Source organism: Pituophis catenifer, unplaced genomic scaffold (genome assembly GCF_029215685.1).
Source record: "Pituophis catenifer annectens isolate HBS135680 unplaced genomic scaffold, rPitCat1.0.hap2 SCAF_3, whole genome shotgun sequence".
Taxonomy (NCBI): domain Eukaryota; kingdom Metazoa; phylum Chordata; class Lepidosauria; order Squamata; family Colubridae; genus Pituophis; species Pituophis catenifer.
In genome coordinates this window covers 182,007,090-182,024,430 of record NW_027256883.1, presented here as the reverse complement: position 1 = coordinate 182,024,430, position 17,341 = coordinate 182,007,090, and the positions used below count along the sequence as shown (strand labels likewise).

General features: G+C 37.8%; 1 protein-coding gene across 2 annotated transcripts in view; it reads right to left on the bottom strand.

The window, feature by feature from the left end:
• SAMHD1 (SAM and HD domain containing deoxynucleoside triphosphate triphosphohydrolase 1) overlaps positions 1-17,341 on the bottom strand; it is a 38,547-nt gene that overhangs the window by 15,107 nt on the left and 6,099 nt on the right. For both annotated transcript variants that reach the window (XM_070941648.1, XM_070941647.1), the window contains exons 2-9: positions 11,794-11,860; positions 10,345-10,423; positions 7,512-7,672; positions 6,701-6,816; positions 5,811-5,881; positions 4,011-4,166; positions 2,949-3,049; positions 1,709-1,817 (exon numbers count right to left, since the gene is read on the bottom strand). In XM_070941648.1, the coding sequence (XP_070797749.1) occupies positions 1,709-1,817; positions 2,949-3,049; positions 4,011-4,166; positions 5,811-5,881; positions 6,701-6,816; positions 7,512-7,672; positions 10,345-10,423; positions 11,794-11,860 (860 nt within the window). The remainder of the gene's footprint in view (positions 1-1,708; positions 1,818-2,948; positions 3,050-4,010; positions 4,167-5,810; positions 5,882-6,700; positions 6,817-7,511; positions 7,673-10,344; positions 10,424-11,793; positions 11,861-17,341) is intronic.

The following is a 17,341-nucleotide window of genomic DNA, read 5'->3' as shown; positions in this document are numbered from 1 at the left end:
AATGAATTCTGATGACTCTTTTGAAGAAATAGGGGACACTTCTAGAACATTTATTATGAATAAAATATTTACTATGCAATGCTATATATCAACAGTTTATATTGGTCATCCCATTCGTGGCTTCTCATAAGCAAGACTCACTAAGTCTAAAGAGGATCATTCCCAGCTAAGTGTTTATTATTGCAATCTTATTGTATCAATTTTACTATGGTTCCTCATATTGGTTTTTCTAAATAGTAATAATGTTTTTTTAAACTGCTCTTGAACACAGCAATACATTGACTGTTGCAAAAAAAAATGTATGAGAGTTGTATAAAGATAAAATTATTTTAATCAGTAAAAAATACTCCAACAGTTATTTTTGCAATCAACATGTTGTAAGCAGGCTGAAATAAGGAAATGCTGCAGAACTGGATAGTGAAACCATAGAAATATTAAAATAGGGGTTTGCTCTGCTGATCAGGGGGAGAAATGAAAGAAATGCAGAAAGTAACAACTTGAATTTGAATTTCAAGTGATCTACTAGTTAGCTGGGGGATTAAGAAAATATTTTACAAAGTTAAATCTGAGTTTTTTTGCCCAAATATGAGGAAGGAGAAATTATGAAATTCCTTTGGGTTGAGGAGATTTCATGCCTGAGGAATTACGCTCAATCTGAAAAAGTTTAGGAGAATGGGACCCAGAGGGTGAACTTGGCATATTTAATTTCACTGCATAGAGCTTTAAAATGTTTGGTGCTGCATACTTGAACTTGGGTGATTTTATTTCTGCTCCAATCCCATGACACATTTAATTGTAACCCTTAATGTTTAATTTTTATTATGTTCAGAGGTTCCTTCCCCCAAGGGGAAGAGAGAGAAAGAGAGAGGGAGAGAGGGAGGAAAAGAGAGAGGGAGGGAGGGAAAGAGAGAGGGAGGGAAAGAGAGAAATGATATTACAAACGTTTTTCTTTTTTATTGTTGCTAAATGTAATATTTCAAAAGCAGAAAAAAAATGAAGGGGCATAAAAGTGCATTTATCACATTTTTCTTAGAACATTAGCTGAACTCTGCCTTCTTTATCTTTATTTTAAGTAGTAAAACCTCATTATTCAGGTTAAATTGCTGTGTTGGCACCTTGTAATAAATAAGTGGGTTTTGGGTTGCAGTTTGGGCACTCGATCTCTAAAAGATTCGCCATCACTGACCTAGGCATTCCTTCCCTTCAAAGAGAATTTTCAAGATTCAGGTGAAATAAAAGAGGCCATGGGGACACTTCTGACCCTTATTTGTGCTTTGATAGTGATGAGCATGGCACTATATCTACAAAAATTGAATAAATAAATAAATAAATAAATAAATAAATAAATAAATAAATAAATAAGCCATCCAGAGTCATCTTAAAACAAGATGGGCAGCAAACAAATCTAATAAATAAAAGTTAGAGATTACATAAAAAGGCATCTTGCCCTGACTCTTACTATTCTGCTCTTTAAATTAAGGCTTTCACTGCTACTCTTTCATCATTCAGTAAACTCACTAACTTTGGTAAACAAAGAATTAGCTTTCTAATCTTTGGAAGTCAGAATTTAGACTTCTAAGAAATCCATTTTGAAATCTCTCTATTCTCATAAACAAGAACTATAACCTTATCTTATTCCTGCAGTGTGTATCCTAACTGATACTTTCGTGAAATACACAAAATACACAATCTGTCCAAGGGAATTTACCTTGTCACGGGTACAAATATGCATCATATCTTTCACTTGGCACACCCGAGCAAATTTAATGAAGCGCTCATAGTCAAAATTGTTTTGAATTCCAAGATGATGACAATCCCTGAGTATATTCCAAAAAGACAAATAAGACCATTCAATTATATATATATTTAAATTAAGTTTGCATGTGAATATATTTACAATGATTCTAATAAAGATTATTGCACACAAATTAATGTACAGTACTGATTTAAAATATTATTTATGGAAAGTAAAACAGTAGCAAAATTATTAAACCAAAACGGACAATGAACATGAAATAGATCAGAAATTTCAATATTCTACAGCGATCAACATTTTTAATGTTCATTTATTTGATTTTCCTAAGCAGTTTCCCATGATATTAAACAATTCATAGAAGTTGGAATTTCAATTATAAAATAATAATCTATCTATCATCTATCTATCTATCTATCTATCTATCTATCTATCTATCTATCTATCTATCTATCTATCTATCTATCTACACACACACACTTAATTTTAAAGTCTTAACTATCATCTGACCAACATTCTTTCTCATTTTCCACCATATTTTCTCTACTATGAATTCCACAAGTCTCATTTCACTCAGAAAAACATCAAATGTAGACTGGTCAAGGTGCTTATTTTTACTTAGCTTCCTGTACAGCTTATTCTGCAGAATCAATAGGGATAGTGCTAAGTCAAGATATTGTAGAGGTGGAATGAAAATAATTGAAAATTGGCAATTGTACTAATAGCAACCTACTTTATACAGAACTAAATTTGATACCAACCTATTGGCTTATTGAAGACTTTCCAAAGTGATACAATTAATATCTTAATTTCTTCATTTATTTATTAAAATATATGATATAGCTTGACTTAAGAGTGAGCTAAAATCTACCCATTTCTTCCTTGCTTTTTATATATATGAATATAATTTGATGTTTTCTGAAGGGATACCACCATACATTATTTATTACTTCTATGTATGCTTACCTTTCCATCAAGAAGGCTAATAATACATAAAATAATACATAATAATAGAAATAGCATAAAAACAATTAAAACCACATAAAATTGAAGGAGTCTAACTGCAAAGAAAAACACATTCCTGTTCTTTAAAAATGGGAAAAAAAATACTTTGTTGAAGGCGTTGTAGGCAAAACTCTTTCAATATTGCTTATAAAAATGTTTTCAAGTCTAGTAAATAGTAAAGTTTTCATACCTGGCAAAGTAGTCCCATTTATCAACATCAATGCCACTTGTTTTGTTAGCCACTATTTCATAAAGAAAACTCTTGTTTTTGGAACGACCATGATAAGGCCACTGTATGAGAAGGACAAAAATGTAAGCCAATACTATCTTCTAATCAATATTTATACCTATTTCATGGTGAACAATCAAACCAAGATTTTTAAGCAGTAACTTTCCGAAGTTTTGCAAATGCTGCAGCAGAATAGTTTCTATAATCTATATTCTAATCATAAAGAATTAAAAAGCGAACAGTTCCAGTCCGGCTCATGACAGCAGGGCGTGGGGGCTGAGGCAGCAGCAGTGATGGGAGAAGGGTGGCAGCAGGAGGCAGGACAGTGGTGCAGTGTTAGCATTGGGGGCAGGGCATCAGTGCAACATTGGGGATGGACAGCAGGGGGCAGAGCATCAGTGACTGTCCACAACAGTCCCTCTTTTTTACGTGGCCCCTTGGGAAAATTAATTGCCCACCCCTGTTATAGATGTATTCCATAATTATTCCCATTGCTGTATTATGTCTGGTTTTTAAAATGTTTCACATCTTTTTTTAACATGCAATGTTTTATTTGTTCTGTCTCCATGTCATATCTGAGTAAGAGTTTATATATGGGCCCTAGTGGGTGTCTTAATTCTGCATGACATTTCAAAATTTTCTTAGAAACTCTCCCTCCTTTTTGAGTTCAGTTTTTAATTTTACAGCAATGTTTAAAGTAATACATATTTTTTTTATTTGAACAGAATTGGGGGAAAACATTTATACATCTATTTTAATGATGGTTCTCAACATGTCAGCAAGCAGCACCTCCCACCCTCAGAAATGTCAGGACTAAACCTGGGCCTTTCTGGGTGCAACAGTTTGCTCTGCTATTGAACTCCTGCAATTTATAAATAAGTAAATAACAAAAAGTAATGACCTTGCTTTTTGCCCCTTTCCTCTTTTGATCCCAGTTCATTCTAGTGAACAACATTTCACAACATTTATCTAAATGCACAACATTTAGATAAGATCCAGGGATATGAAAAAAATGGAACTCACCTCTTTGTCCCCCCTTTCCTCCTCAACAGGACTTGCTATCTGTTCTTTGATAAAATGTATGTCTTCATCAAGCTGGAGACCATACTGTTCCATGTCTGGTTTTAAGTTATTGGAATCAATTAAGTGTTCAAACATCTGAACGGAAGCCTGCTCATGCTGTAAATATAGATAGAGAGATGGATAAATGTTAAATCACCTTTTTAAAAAAGTATGGCATACATAGCCAGGGAAGTCTACAATGCTTTTTAATTCTGGCAGCTTACGATTACTACTTCATTTTGTTCACGCATGTGCGCTATCCATGGGTACACCACAAGGGGTGAACCCCAGCTGGCTAGCAGCGTTCAGGGAATATCGGGTCATCTAGGCTTTCTTCCACTGACTTTGCCTCGCAACTGGGCAGGTCTGGCGCTGGTTCCCACTTCCACAAGTAATGCTGCTAGCTCTTCCCACTGGAGTGATTTCTATTTATCTACTGGCATTCTTTTTCATTCTCTTTCAAACTGCTAGGTGGGCAGGAGCTAGAGGCAAATGATGGGAGCTCACTCTGTCACGTGGTGTCATGGGTTTGAACAGCCAGAGTGATGACCATCTCTGGCTGATATATCCAGGGTTATTAAGCTGCTGCGCCACCGTGCTCCCTTATGTTAATCACAATATAAACTATCAATCAATCCAGCATAATTGATATTTATGGTTGCACATGAAAAAAAGCTAAAAACCCTTGTTTAAAATCTTCACAATGATTTAAATTTGGTTTAAATTTGGCTTATGAATCCCAGCTACTGAGATAATATGTCATAGTTTTAAGTTTGTATGTATTACAAATAGTATTTACAGTTACTGCAGTTATTGTTGCTTTTCTATCCATTCAGGGAATAAGCAGAATAAGACACTTGTTCATACAGATAGTTGTCGACTTACGACAGACCGCTTTTGATCAGAGTTGACTTTTGCTGTCTTCAAAAGAGTGACTTTTCACTTTCAGAAACAGAAGGAAAGACAAAGACACTCTTACGAAGACCGCAAAATCCATATTCTGGACAGAGAGAAACACTGGTTTGAAAGAGGAATCAAAGAGGCCATTTATATTAAAAATTAAAAGCCCCCTCTCAACAGAGAGGGAGGGATGACACCACCTATCTCCTGTCTACAACACAGTCCTTTCAGCAGTCCCAAGAAGATTCCACACCCATTTGCATTCCGATTCAGGTGACTCTGAGGACATAGATAAAACCCCAACTGACCTTTTTTTTTTTTTAATTTGATTTATATGCCGCCCTTCTCCGGAGACTCAGGGCGGCTTACAATGCGTTAAGCAATAGCCTTCATTCTTTTGTATATTTATATACAAAGTCAGCTTATTGCCCCCACAAACTGGGTCCTCATTTCACCTACCTTAGAAAGGATGGAAGGCTGAGTCAACCTTGAGCCTTGGAGAGATTCGAACCAGCAGAAATTGCAGGCAGCTGTGTTAATAACAGGGTGCACTAAACCCCTGTACTATTCAAGGCTCAAGGACCTCAAGGACTCTCAGAGAGCTAATGATCTATTCTCAGAGTGCTAATGACCAGATAACTGCAAAGAATATATATCCTTCCATTCCCCACCATTCAGTCAGAACTGAAGAAGCTTTTTGGATAAGAAGTGAAATGTTTTTAAGGAAAAAAACCCTCCAGGAAGTCCAGTTGCCTTTTGGAAAAGCACTTTTGGGACAACCATGACCTGGATGATTGAGAAGCTCCATGAGCATATCTCACTTACAATACATATAAATTTAATAAATAAAATAATATCCACCTTCCATTTCAATCCTGGGCGAGCAAGTGGAATGAATCTTCCATCAAACATATGTGAAAATGGTCCATGGCCTAAAAGTAAAGATTATACAATTAAACTTTGGCAGAGTTAAGATGTATTTGTATGTTTTTAAATGCTTACAGATATACTCAGATACACAGACAAATGTTCCTCAAATTATGGTATTGCTAAATCTATTACAGCCGAAGTATTCACTTATTGTTTATTGAACCTGAGTTGGTCATTTTTTAATCCTCTCTCTCTCTCTCTGATTAACAATTATACTAGAATTTTAGCTCCAAACTGGGCTAAACAAAATAAATTATTTGGGACTGAAAAGCTCCAATCAGCAACAGCAGAAATATACTCCTATAGATGTTATACTTGAGAGTATTAGCCTTGTGACCTTCTATCTCTCTCATAGGATTTGGAATGGACTGTCACCCTGCCTAGATTACTTCTATGTGCCCCCAGTCACATTCCATTGGTTGACAAACATTCAATTAACACATCTCTACAGCAGGTAAGGGTCAAAATAATGAATTCTAGTTGAGGCATTTCAAAATTAAATTGACTTTTATAATCCCTTTGTACACCTTAGACACTTTAAGCTCAGCAACTACATTTTAAATACTGACACAGTTTATATCAAATTAGTATCTATTTATTCTTTTGTATAGAAATTGGCTCACCTGTCTCATGTTGAATGCAGTATTTTACAATTCTACCCTACTCCTTTTCCAGAAGTATGAAATCTGTATTTTTCTATCTCAGGGCTACATTTGATCAAGTTAATGCAGAAGTTAACATCGTTGTTAAAACTGTCACAAGAAATAGTTTGGAATGGTATGTTTATAAACATAATACTTATTAACAAAGAACTTGCTTACCCAAGTCATGACAAAGTCCAGCAATCTGAACACAGAGAATATCCCTCTGATCAATATTCAATTCAGGTTGTCGTTCTTGCAATGCCTGCACCAAACGGCCTGCGAGATGACTAACGCTTTTCCAAAAAGGGAAGAAATTAAATTTTCTATGTCTCGATTTATAAACAAAACGGGAATTTAAATTATTAATGCAATGCAATTATGAACTGGGCTATAAGGCTTATTTAAATTCTGAATTTCAATATTATATAGTAGAGAATGTTTCATGTTACTGATCTTTGTTTTGAACAAAATGAAATGTGAAATTTAATGTGAAACAAGGAAGAATATTTTTTTTCATTTTTAAAGGAAGAAAATAATATATGCATATTCTTGCCTGTATTTTACAGTATATACACTATGTAGAGGCCAGTTTTCTTTAGCTCAAGCAGAAATTAAGAAAAGTTTTCCTCTTTCTCCTGTTTATTCTTTGCATGGAACATGGAAACCCTACAATATAGAGATTCACTCTACACAAAGCCCAGTTTTACCAATGATATTCAACATAATAAAATGCATTATATTCAAGATACTGGCTACATAAACCAAGTAGTCTTTCTTTTCATCTACAATTATTAGTGGTGATTCCCAAAGTTTAAGAAAAAATATTATGTATTGTAAATTTTAAGTGTATCTAAATATGCGGCATCATAAAGCAAATTTTAAGTATAAAAATCTCCCTCAATGAAAAACATATAGCAGGAACTGGCTGTTTTAAAAAATTCAGTAGAATCATTTTACTTATACAAAAGCAAGTAACAGTACTCCTTACCCAAGAGAATGTTCAAAGCGATTGTGTGATGCTCCTGGGAAAACATAGTAAGTGCCACCCAACTGTTTAATATATCGTAGACGCTGAAATTGAGGTGTGTCAATGATGCGAACAAGAAGAGGATGCATTTCAATATGACCATGGATTGGATCATTAAATACCTGGAAAAAGCAAAACAAAATTTTAAAATATCAGTTAATCTATGATGAATAATATTTTGATCAAGAATAAACATTGCCTTTTCTAATTCTAAAAAATTAAGATAAACACAAGATAATGAAAAGCCTGACTCACAAATAATGAAAAGCCCAAACTGGGACAAATTAACCATCCATAAACAAAAAACAAAAGTTGAAAACCCTAGGCCAGGGGTCAGCAACCTACAGCTCTGGAGCCACATGTGGCTCTTTGGGCCCTCTGCTGTGGCTCCCTGTCGGGTGATCCCACCACTGGCTGGCCCCGCCCCTTGCCCTCCCCTCCCAGTCACTCCTCGCCTGGCCTGAGAAGGTAAGGGCAACGGCGGGGGATGGAGAAGCGGCCAGGGCAGAGACGGACAGATACAGAGAGAGAGGGGGGAGAGAGAGAGAGACACACACACACACACAGAGAGAGAGAGAGAGAGAGAGAGAGAGAGAGAGAGAGAGAGGGAGAGGGAGAGGGAGAGGGAGAGAGAAAGATATGTCAAAAGGATTTTGTGGTTCCCGGTGTTTTTTAACAACTGGTTCTCTGTCCTAATGACCAGCTAGGTAGGCATGGCTGGGGGGTGTCATGTGACCGGTGGAAGAGAGTGACATCAAGTTGGCCAGGCCCACCCAGGTTTTGTGGCTCCCAGTGTTTTTTTTTTCTGTGGGAAACGGGTCCAAATGGCTCTTTGAGTATTTAAGGTTGCAGACCCCTGCCCTAGGCTAATGATTTAAATACTTGCTACTATCTTTCTTCTGCCATTCCCAGAACTACTATAGAAGGTTACTCTCTTACCATCTTCAGCAGATTTGGGGCAAATAAAGTCTGCAGAGAAAGGACGATTTTTTTAAAAAAGTTATCTGTTCCAAAAATATTATGAAAGTTCTTATGGAATGGATGGACCCTGTTGTTGTTGTTTTTTAAAAGCAGGGAATTTTAACTTTCCAGATTCCCAGTTTTATCATTCGGCTAATCTAAGCTTCCATTTCTTTATATAATTTAAGTTTCAATTAATTCTCAAAATAATATGGTCATACTTAGAAAGTTAATGTTTGCCCCATTCGCATCCTGCCAAGAACTTGCTTCTGATTTTACACAAAAAATCTGTTGCCCCCCTTTCTTGTGTTAGAGGTCACAAGACATATTTGAATGCTGCTGGGAAAGCTTAAACCAGGTCTCAATTATGAGGAGAAGTTGACACTTTAACATAACTCTAGTTTGAGTAATAAGTGCTTATTTTCCTGCAATAATCTTCCCTGTGTTCAAAGTTACATATATGATTAAATACCTGATTTTCTGCTTAACTTTGTTCTGGTTATATAGGATTTTTTGCTTTGTTTATTGTAACAATTGATTTATTATGTGCTATCAGGTCAATGTTGACTTTTAGTGACCATATATTTTTTCCAAGGCACTCTGTCTTCAGCTTAGTCCTTTAAGCCTTCCAATGGTAAACTCTTGCCGCTGGTCATCTTCCTTTCCTTTTTCTTTCCATCCTTCCCAGCACTGTAGAGTTCTCCAGAGAGCTAGGTCCTCCCATAATGTGCCTGAAGCATGACTTAAATCTGATCATTTGTGTCTCAAATGAGTACTCTGGGTTGATTTCTTTGATAACCCATTTGTAGGGTTATCATGTATAAAGTAGGAGGCTATATGTTTTCCAAGCAAATATATCAAATTAATGAAATAACTACTTGTTATGCTAGTTGTTAGACTACACTAAATTAAATGTTCAAGTGCACACAGAAGCATAGAAAAAATTAGCATATCCAGTTGATGAACATCCGTGAAAGACAATTTCAACATTTATTTTTATCATTTTAAGATTATAGTTAAATTAACAAAAAGTATACATATTTTTGTGCTGGAACCCATATAACCTTTCAGAAAGAATGTAATGGGGATTCAGCTAAATATTGGAGATGTGTAATTCAAAATACAACATTGGTTCATATGATCCCATCCCGTTCATGTCAGATTAAAGGTTAAAAAGATTAGCTGGTAAAATCACTGTTGTCTGGGGAACGCCCAGTTGTGGGCCCTTTCATGTCCCCGTTAATGTGCCAACCGAACTGGTACCTATCTATCGATTCACAATTGCTCACTTTCAAACTATTAGGTCGGCTGGAGGTGAAATGACACAACAGCACTCAGGTCTCAAACTAATCATCAACCCAGAGTCCTAACCACCAAGTCCTGTGGTTCAAAAGTCCTATGGCCTTTTGTTATTGTGACTTCCTTTTAAACAACTGTTATTTCACTTATTAATTTTGTTTTAAAGTTCATTGAATTTTATAGACACTAATGTTTTGAATTATATAAAAATGATTTGGAAATTAATGGAGGACAGAAAAAAGACCAGGTGGTTTAACAATTGTAAAACAACATCTAAACAAACATGAAAATGAAAGCATGTCTATTCTCTACCACTTATACAATGTCTAAAGACTTCAGTTATATTCTAACAAGCATTTTATGGCCAGGAGAGCCAATTCCAGGTCTATTAAATTAGAAATTTGGACTGAATTGTAGCTTGTTTCCCAACGGTAAATAAACTGACTTAAGTATTAAAATAATATAGCATTTACAACAAGACTAATTTTGTTTGGTACATTCCTTTTTCAACATAAATAAGAAAGTGTTTGTTCACCTTTGTTATTTCAGTGTAACTTTGACTTTGTGCCAGTTTGCGCACACAGATTAGCAGCTTCTGTTTCACTCCTACAGCACTGAAAATGAAGCATATAATATGACTTAAATAATAATTCAATATTTTATTTAGTAATGAAATTAATATGGAAGCTAAATTAACTGCTACTAAAGACATGAATTTTTACAGAAGTTTTTAGCAAAATACCTTCTGCCAGAAAGCGATGTTGATAAAGCACTCGTTTTTAAAGGATAACATCATGAAGAAAAAATACATTTATTCCTATTCTAAAAGAAATGTTAAATTTACATTTCCACATTAATTTTATTTATAAGAACATATATATATTTCATTTTCTCTTTTTACTCTGAGCAATGTTCTGCACAGTGTAACTATAAAATGGTATGCATACTATATCCTCATTTGCATTCTGCAAGCAAAGCAGTATCCATTGTTGGGATGCTATGTGACAGTGTTGATTCAAAGATGTATGGCACCCCTAAACCACAATGACAAAAGCAAGAGACCTTTGGCAGAAGTCAAAAGCTTCTTAGTGTGACTTGGTGCTGACTCTCCAAGAGAAACAGGCAAGTCCCTCAGAGCAAGACTCTAAGAGACTCAGAGAGGCTGAAAAGACCCGCACAACTTTGATTGGGTAACAGTTCTTATCAAAAAGGATACAGAAATAAGTATCCTTTTTGAAATAAGAAATAAGGTTACAGGGGTCAAGAGAAACAAACAACAGGGTGCAGGAAACAGAAATGGGATGTATAATTAGAAAATATAGAGGAACACAGTAAGAATTTAAATAGCATTAAAAGGACAAAACAAAATAAGATAATAAGATTATAAAAATATAAAGTTATTTAAAAATAAGACATTAGCAATAAAAGGTCACACAATGCTGTATCATCAGGGATAAAATTTATTTTGTTATTCACCAACAAAGTTACTTATGGTATATCTTTGTTATAATAAAAACTTTTTTGTTCAAAAGACAGATGCGAGTGTATTGTCTGAGTTTGTAATATCCATGAAATTATACAGCATGTACCAGAGAAACTTGTCACAATGTATACAGTGGTACTCCAGATTTGTCATTTTGGATAAATGATTTGTGAATTAGCTCTCTATCAACACAATGGGAAGACAAATTTATATTTTATGGGGGGCAGGGTATAAACAAAGTTTAAAAATAGAGGTTGTTAAATGTTTGGTATGTATTATGTTTGTTTATTTTTTCCTGTATTTTTCCTTTTTTATATCTTCCATTTTTTCTGTGTACCAAAGCAATATAAAAGAATCTTCCTAAAAAACAGCATCTGAAAATGAAAGTCACTTAAGTATATTATAGTATTTGGGCAAACAACAACAACCAAAGGGCTATGCAAGTACAGAAGACATAACATTCTTATAATTTCAATTTGAATAGATAAAAAAGTTGCTTACCAAATTCCCATTTTTTCAAGATGAGATTCAGTGAGATATGGTACAGTTGAACCAGTTATTTTATGTTCTAGGGAGTTAAATACATAAATGTTAACATTTTTCTGAAATTGTCACTTTGAAATTATTTGGCAGGTTACAATTAATCTGAATACAGGAGTACAATTCATGAATAATATATACATTAATAAACCTGAAAGAGAAGCCATGAAAATATAGTGTATGAAGAGGCTACTAATCAGTGGTGAAATCTAAATTTTTTTCCTACCGGTTCTGTGGGCATGGCTTGGTGGGCGGGGTTTGGTGGGCGGGTCATGTGACTGGGTGGGCATGGCTATGTAACCATGTGACTGGGGGATCAAAAGACAGAAACTCACTAAGAATGTCCTGTTGGAGTAGGGTTGAACTAGATCAGGGGTCTCCAACCTTTTGGACCTCAGGGACCACCAAACTCATAATTTTAAATCCCGTGGACCACTGGGGAGAGAGGCTCAGCTGCCTTTCAGGCCTACTTGTCTGCTTATGTGAGGCCTTCAGGTGGGAGGCCCGAGAGAAAGTGCTTGCTCCAGGCACACAGCCTGGAAACCTCTTTTGTGTTTCTTCTCTCAAGAAGCTTGGTCAATCTAAGTGAAGGAAAACGAAGACAGGCAGACTGACGGTGGCTTGCTGATGTTGGTGGGAAAGTCTCCCCTGCAGGCCAGTGCACCCGGGTGGAGGAGCTGCTCCGGGATGACCAAAGGGCCAGTCCTATGACTACCACAGCTCTGGAATATGGGACCGGGCCATGGTGGGGCTGGAAATTTCCACCATACGGGGTGGCACGTGCAATGTGCAACTTTGCAGGTGGTGCAACATGCAAAAAGGAACGCAGCCATTGCTGGCCGCAAGGAGATAATGGTGCTGTTACCGGGGGGGAGGGGCAAGAGGGCTGAAATGGCGGTGGCGATGGCTGGAAGGTGCGGGAGTGAAGTGCTACTTGTATTTGCATGGTATCAGCATTCCACCTTCGCCATGGTATATTTGTGCCAGCTGGTGGCACCAAGGCAGCCCTTGTCTCCTGCCACTTGGGGCTCAGAGTGGTAAACCGCATCCAGGAAGCACTACAGCTTTTTCCCATTTTATCATTTCTTCCCTACATTACAGTACACTATTCATAACTGTCCTATTTTAAATTTAATCAGCATCAACCTAGAATCTTAACCGGTGCATCATTATTATTTTTTGCACAACATACGGTAATCAAGGCAATGCAGCAAAGAAAGCAAAGCTAACAAATCTCAGTTCCCCCGCTTCATGCTAAATTTTTTAAAATAATTTCTACTCATTTCCATTTTAAATGTATAGGCATATTCATGCCTGAGATTTATTCACCAATCCAATACAGAGAGAAGTCTTTAAAGCCCGGTGTTTCTAAATCTTCGTTTTTAAATCGCACAGGCAAATAAAAGCAGGTTGGAAGCAAATGGAGGACTTGGAAAAGTAATGGTTGGGGAAAAAAATAAATGAGAAAAGTGGAGATGTCCGGAAAGGGACGGCCGATGTAAATAATAATAATTTTTAAAAATCACAATCAAAGGGGATTTGGGCAGCTAACGCTGGGAAAGCCAGCTTTGGAAAGCGCCAGCTGGGTACAAAAAGAAGAAGGGGTCTTTTTTTTCCCAGAAAGAGCCACAGGGAAAGAAGGGGAAAGAGCCAGTCGGCTTTGGGTGGAAAAGTCGGGCAAAGATACCTCAAAGATATCTCCAGGAGGAGGAGGAGGAGGAGGAGGAGGAGGAGGAGGAGGAGGAGGAGGAGGAGGAGGAGGAGGAGGAGGTGGTTTCCGCTGGAACCGCTGCTCCTCTTCCTTTTCTTCCCGGCCGTAGCCACCCAACCTCTGAAGATCCAGTATTTCCACCTCATCCAAAAGGCAGGTTGGGGGCAGAAGGATGGAAGAAGTGGTGAGGGCTTTGTGGGGTTCCCCTGATAGAGGATGGCTTGAAGTAGATGAAGGGCTTGGCTTGGCATATGACAGCTGGCGCTGGGCTCAACCTGCCAGCTGGAGGGGAACTGCTGCGGGGGACTGATGAGGAAGCACTTGGGGCTCAGAGCCCTTAGGGCTCAGAGCAGTAAACTGTGTCCAAGAAGCACTACAGCTGAGAGAAGCAGCCAGAGTCAACCCTGGCTTTACTGTCCATTGCAGACGCTAGATCGGCCCCCCTGCAAACTCTCGTCTCTTGAGGAGCTCGGCCAAAGTTTCCCATGCCGCTTCAGCGAGCGCTCCTTGAGAGACAAGAGTTTGCAGGGGGCTGATCTAGTGTCTGCAATGGACAGCAAAGGCAGGGTTGAAACCTGCTGCTTCTCTCTGCTAACAGGCGCCCAAGCTAATTGCCTGAAGGACCCCATCCTGTCTCTGAGAGTCAAAGCGCTGAAGTGCAAGCAGCGAAGGAAACCTTAGTTGGGCTCGAGAGAAATGAAACAATTTCTCTGCGGACCACCAAAATTTTCTCATGGACCACCAGTGGTCTGTAAACCACTGGTTGGTGACCACTGGACTAGTTGACCTCCAGGTCCCTACCAGCCCTGGATTATCCTCTGAGGTTGCGTCTAGTGCCAGGTTTGTAGTCCTTCCTTCCTCTCCTTTCTCTTTCCTTCCTTCCCTCCCTCCCTCCCTTCTTTCTCTCTTTCAAAAACGCATCCCCCACCCTGTTTTTTGCCTACACCCTGTTTTTGGCCTAGCAGGCTTCAGGGAACCCCACCCCCGTAAAAAAAAGGTTCTGACGATCGTGCACCTCGGAGCCTTTTTTTTAACCTTTTAAGTGTTTTTTTTTACTACTGGCTCGGGCAAATAAGTAGTAAAAATATGCTTTAAAAAAGAAAAAAAGGCTCCGATGAGCGCATGGCACAGCTGTGATTGTCAGAGCTTTTTTTTTTTTTTACTTTCTTAACACATTTTTTTACTACCTATTCGCCTAAGCTGGTAGTAAAAAAATGCCTAAAAAGTTAAAAAAAAAAGTTCCGATGATCAGCTGAGTGATCTCAGAACTTTTTTTTTTTTTTTTTTTTTTTACTTTTTAAAGCATTTTTAACTGCCGGTTCTGGCATGTACCCCTGCATGTGCAGAGGGTACAAAACATTACTTCCTGGTTAAAACCAGGAAGTAATGACAACCAGGCGGGTGGGTGGAGCCTCGCGCCAGGATTGCTAGCGGTTCTCCGAACTACCTGCCAGGATTGCTACCGGATCGGGCGATCTGGTCTGAACCGGGAGCATTTCACCCCTACTACTAATCCAAGTTAGTAGTTTATTGAGAGTCAGGCAACATAAAAATTTAATAATTATAATTAAAGGCATAGATATCCTGTGAATTAATCCTTCATATTACTGTAATAGAGTGATTCTTCTTGTTCCCTAAATATAGAAAAATCTGAATATTACATTTATCCTGGAATAAATTAGCATAACCAGAAGACTTCCAATATACATTTCAAAACTTCCCTGTGGATACAGGAAGTTACACAATAAAGAATGTGGATCTTGCCAGTGCCCTGAAGATTTGCTAATTGCATGGTAGTTTGATCTTGCTTACTTATGAGATAAGAACGACTTACTGAGCAGAGCAAGCAATTCTATGCCAGACTGTCAAGTATCACAGCCTTCTAGCTTGAACCCAATTCACAAAGCTTATTGGGCACACCCTCTAACATTACTAGAGGGGAAACAGCAACCCCAGAAGGCTGTATAACTTCAGTATCAGAGCAGATCATGCTTACTATGAAACAGGGAATCCAAGTGAATATATAACAATATATTCTTGTCTATCCCATGTAGTATAATTGTAACATGTTTCTACATATTAATCTCCTTTGAAATGATCTTGTTTTTTGCTGATTTCATGGACAAGTCCATGCAGATTTTTTGACAGTATAGAAGTTTTCCATTTCCTTCTTCTGAAATGTTGACCTGCCAGTTATTAAGGATTTTTTATGTAGTATTGTTGTTGTTAGTTGCAAAGTCATGTCCGACCCATCGCGACCCCATGGATAACGTTCCTCCAGGCCTTCCTGTCCTCTACCATCCTCTGGAGTCCATTTAAGCTCATGCCTACTGCTTTAGTGACTCCATCCAGCACCTCATTCTCTGTCGTCCCCTTCTTCTTTTGCCCTCAATCTTTCCCAGCATTAGGGTCTTCTCCAGTGAGTCCTTCCTTCTCATTAGTTGGCCAAAATATTTGAGTTTCATCTTCAGGATCTGGCCTTCTAAAGAGTAGTCAGGGTTGATCTCCTCTAGGACTGACCGGTTTGATTGCCTTGCAGTCCAAGGGACTTGCAGTATTACTAATACATAGTATTAGGATATTTTATTAGAGGATTACTGCCAGATCTGCCACAAACTTAAACCTCTAAATGCAAATGATCCTTGGCTCCATTTGTTGAGAAAGGTATAGTGTTATTTCAAGTGCATTGCAGTAGTGCATAGCCAGAACTGAGAATCAGGTGCCAAAATCTCTAGTCCAACTTTTCCCTCCCTTAACTACCTTCCATTGCTGACCCCTATGCGACCAGTAAGGTTCAAGCAGGCCTGTCCAGGCGCAGATTGGTATGCAGCTGGTATGCCAGGTGACCTTGAAGCAGAATCTCCAAGAGATACAGCATTCACTTTCATTTTCCCCTTTATTTCACAACTCCCCATAGTTCATGGCAGTATGTTACAATATAGTAGGGAAGCACAAGCAAGCATTAAGGTGGCAGCTGACAATTACACTTTTATTAAGATTCTGAAACCACGTCTCACTTTGTTTTCTAAGACAGGGGTTTCCAACCTTGGCAACTTTAAGACTTGTGAACTTCAACTCCTAGAATTCTTCAGCCAGCAAAGGAACTCTGGGAGCTGAAGTCCACAAGTCTTAAAGTTGCAAAGGTTGGAGACCCCTGTTCTAAGATATTGTTGGCCTTTTTACTTTTCACAAACCTTGAAGATAGCTTGCCCAAAGAAATGAGATAAGGAATGCATTCCAAGGATAGCTTTACTTTAGATAAAAGCATTTTTACCAGCCCTGATAATGTTATCTAGATTGGGTAATGTCTACAAGAAAACAAGCAAGCTCAGAGAGCCGAGAAGCCCGCACATAATTTTGAATTATGTTCTGGTAATTCATTTCTACAGTCACAGTTCTAAGACAGTAATAATAAGATTGCCTGTATGTAAGCTAAGCTGGACATCAGTTTTAAATTTAATATATCATCTGTGTCTTGTAGGATTAGGCTACAAAAAATCAATAATAGCCCAAACTCACCCAGTGAAGAACCTCACAGCAAACAACCTGAGTTCTAACTGCCTAATCCACTTACCTAAAAGCTCTTTATACTGTAACCTAAGAAGTTAATTCACAGGAAGATAGAGAAAGCAACATCACTGCCAGGTGATTTCAATTCAAATATTATTCAGACATTAGCAATGATCAATTAAGAATTGGCTGTAGCAGCATTAGGAGATAAATGAAGTGATTGCTTCTGGAGGTGGGGGTGAGTTCCACAGGCAGGACTAGAAGCAGTCTAGAGCCATTTCTTCATCA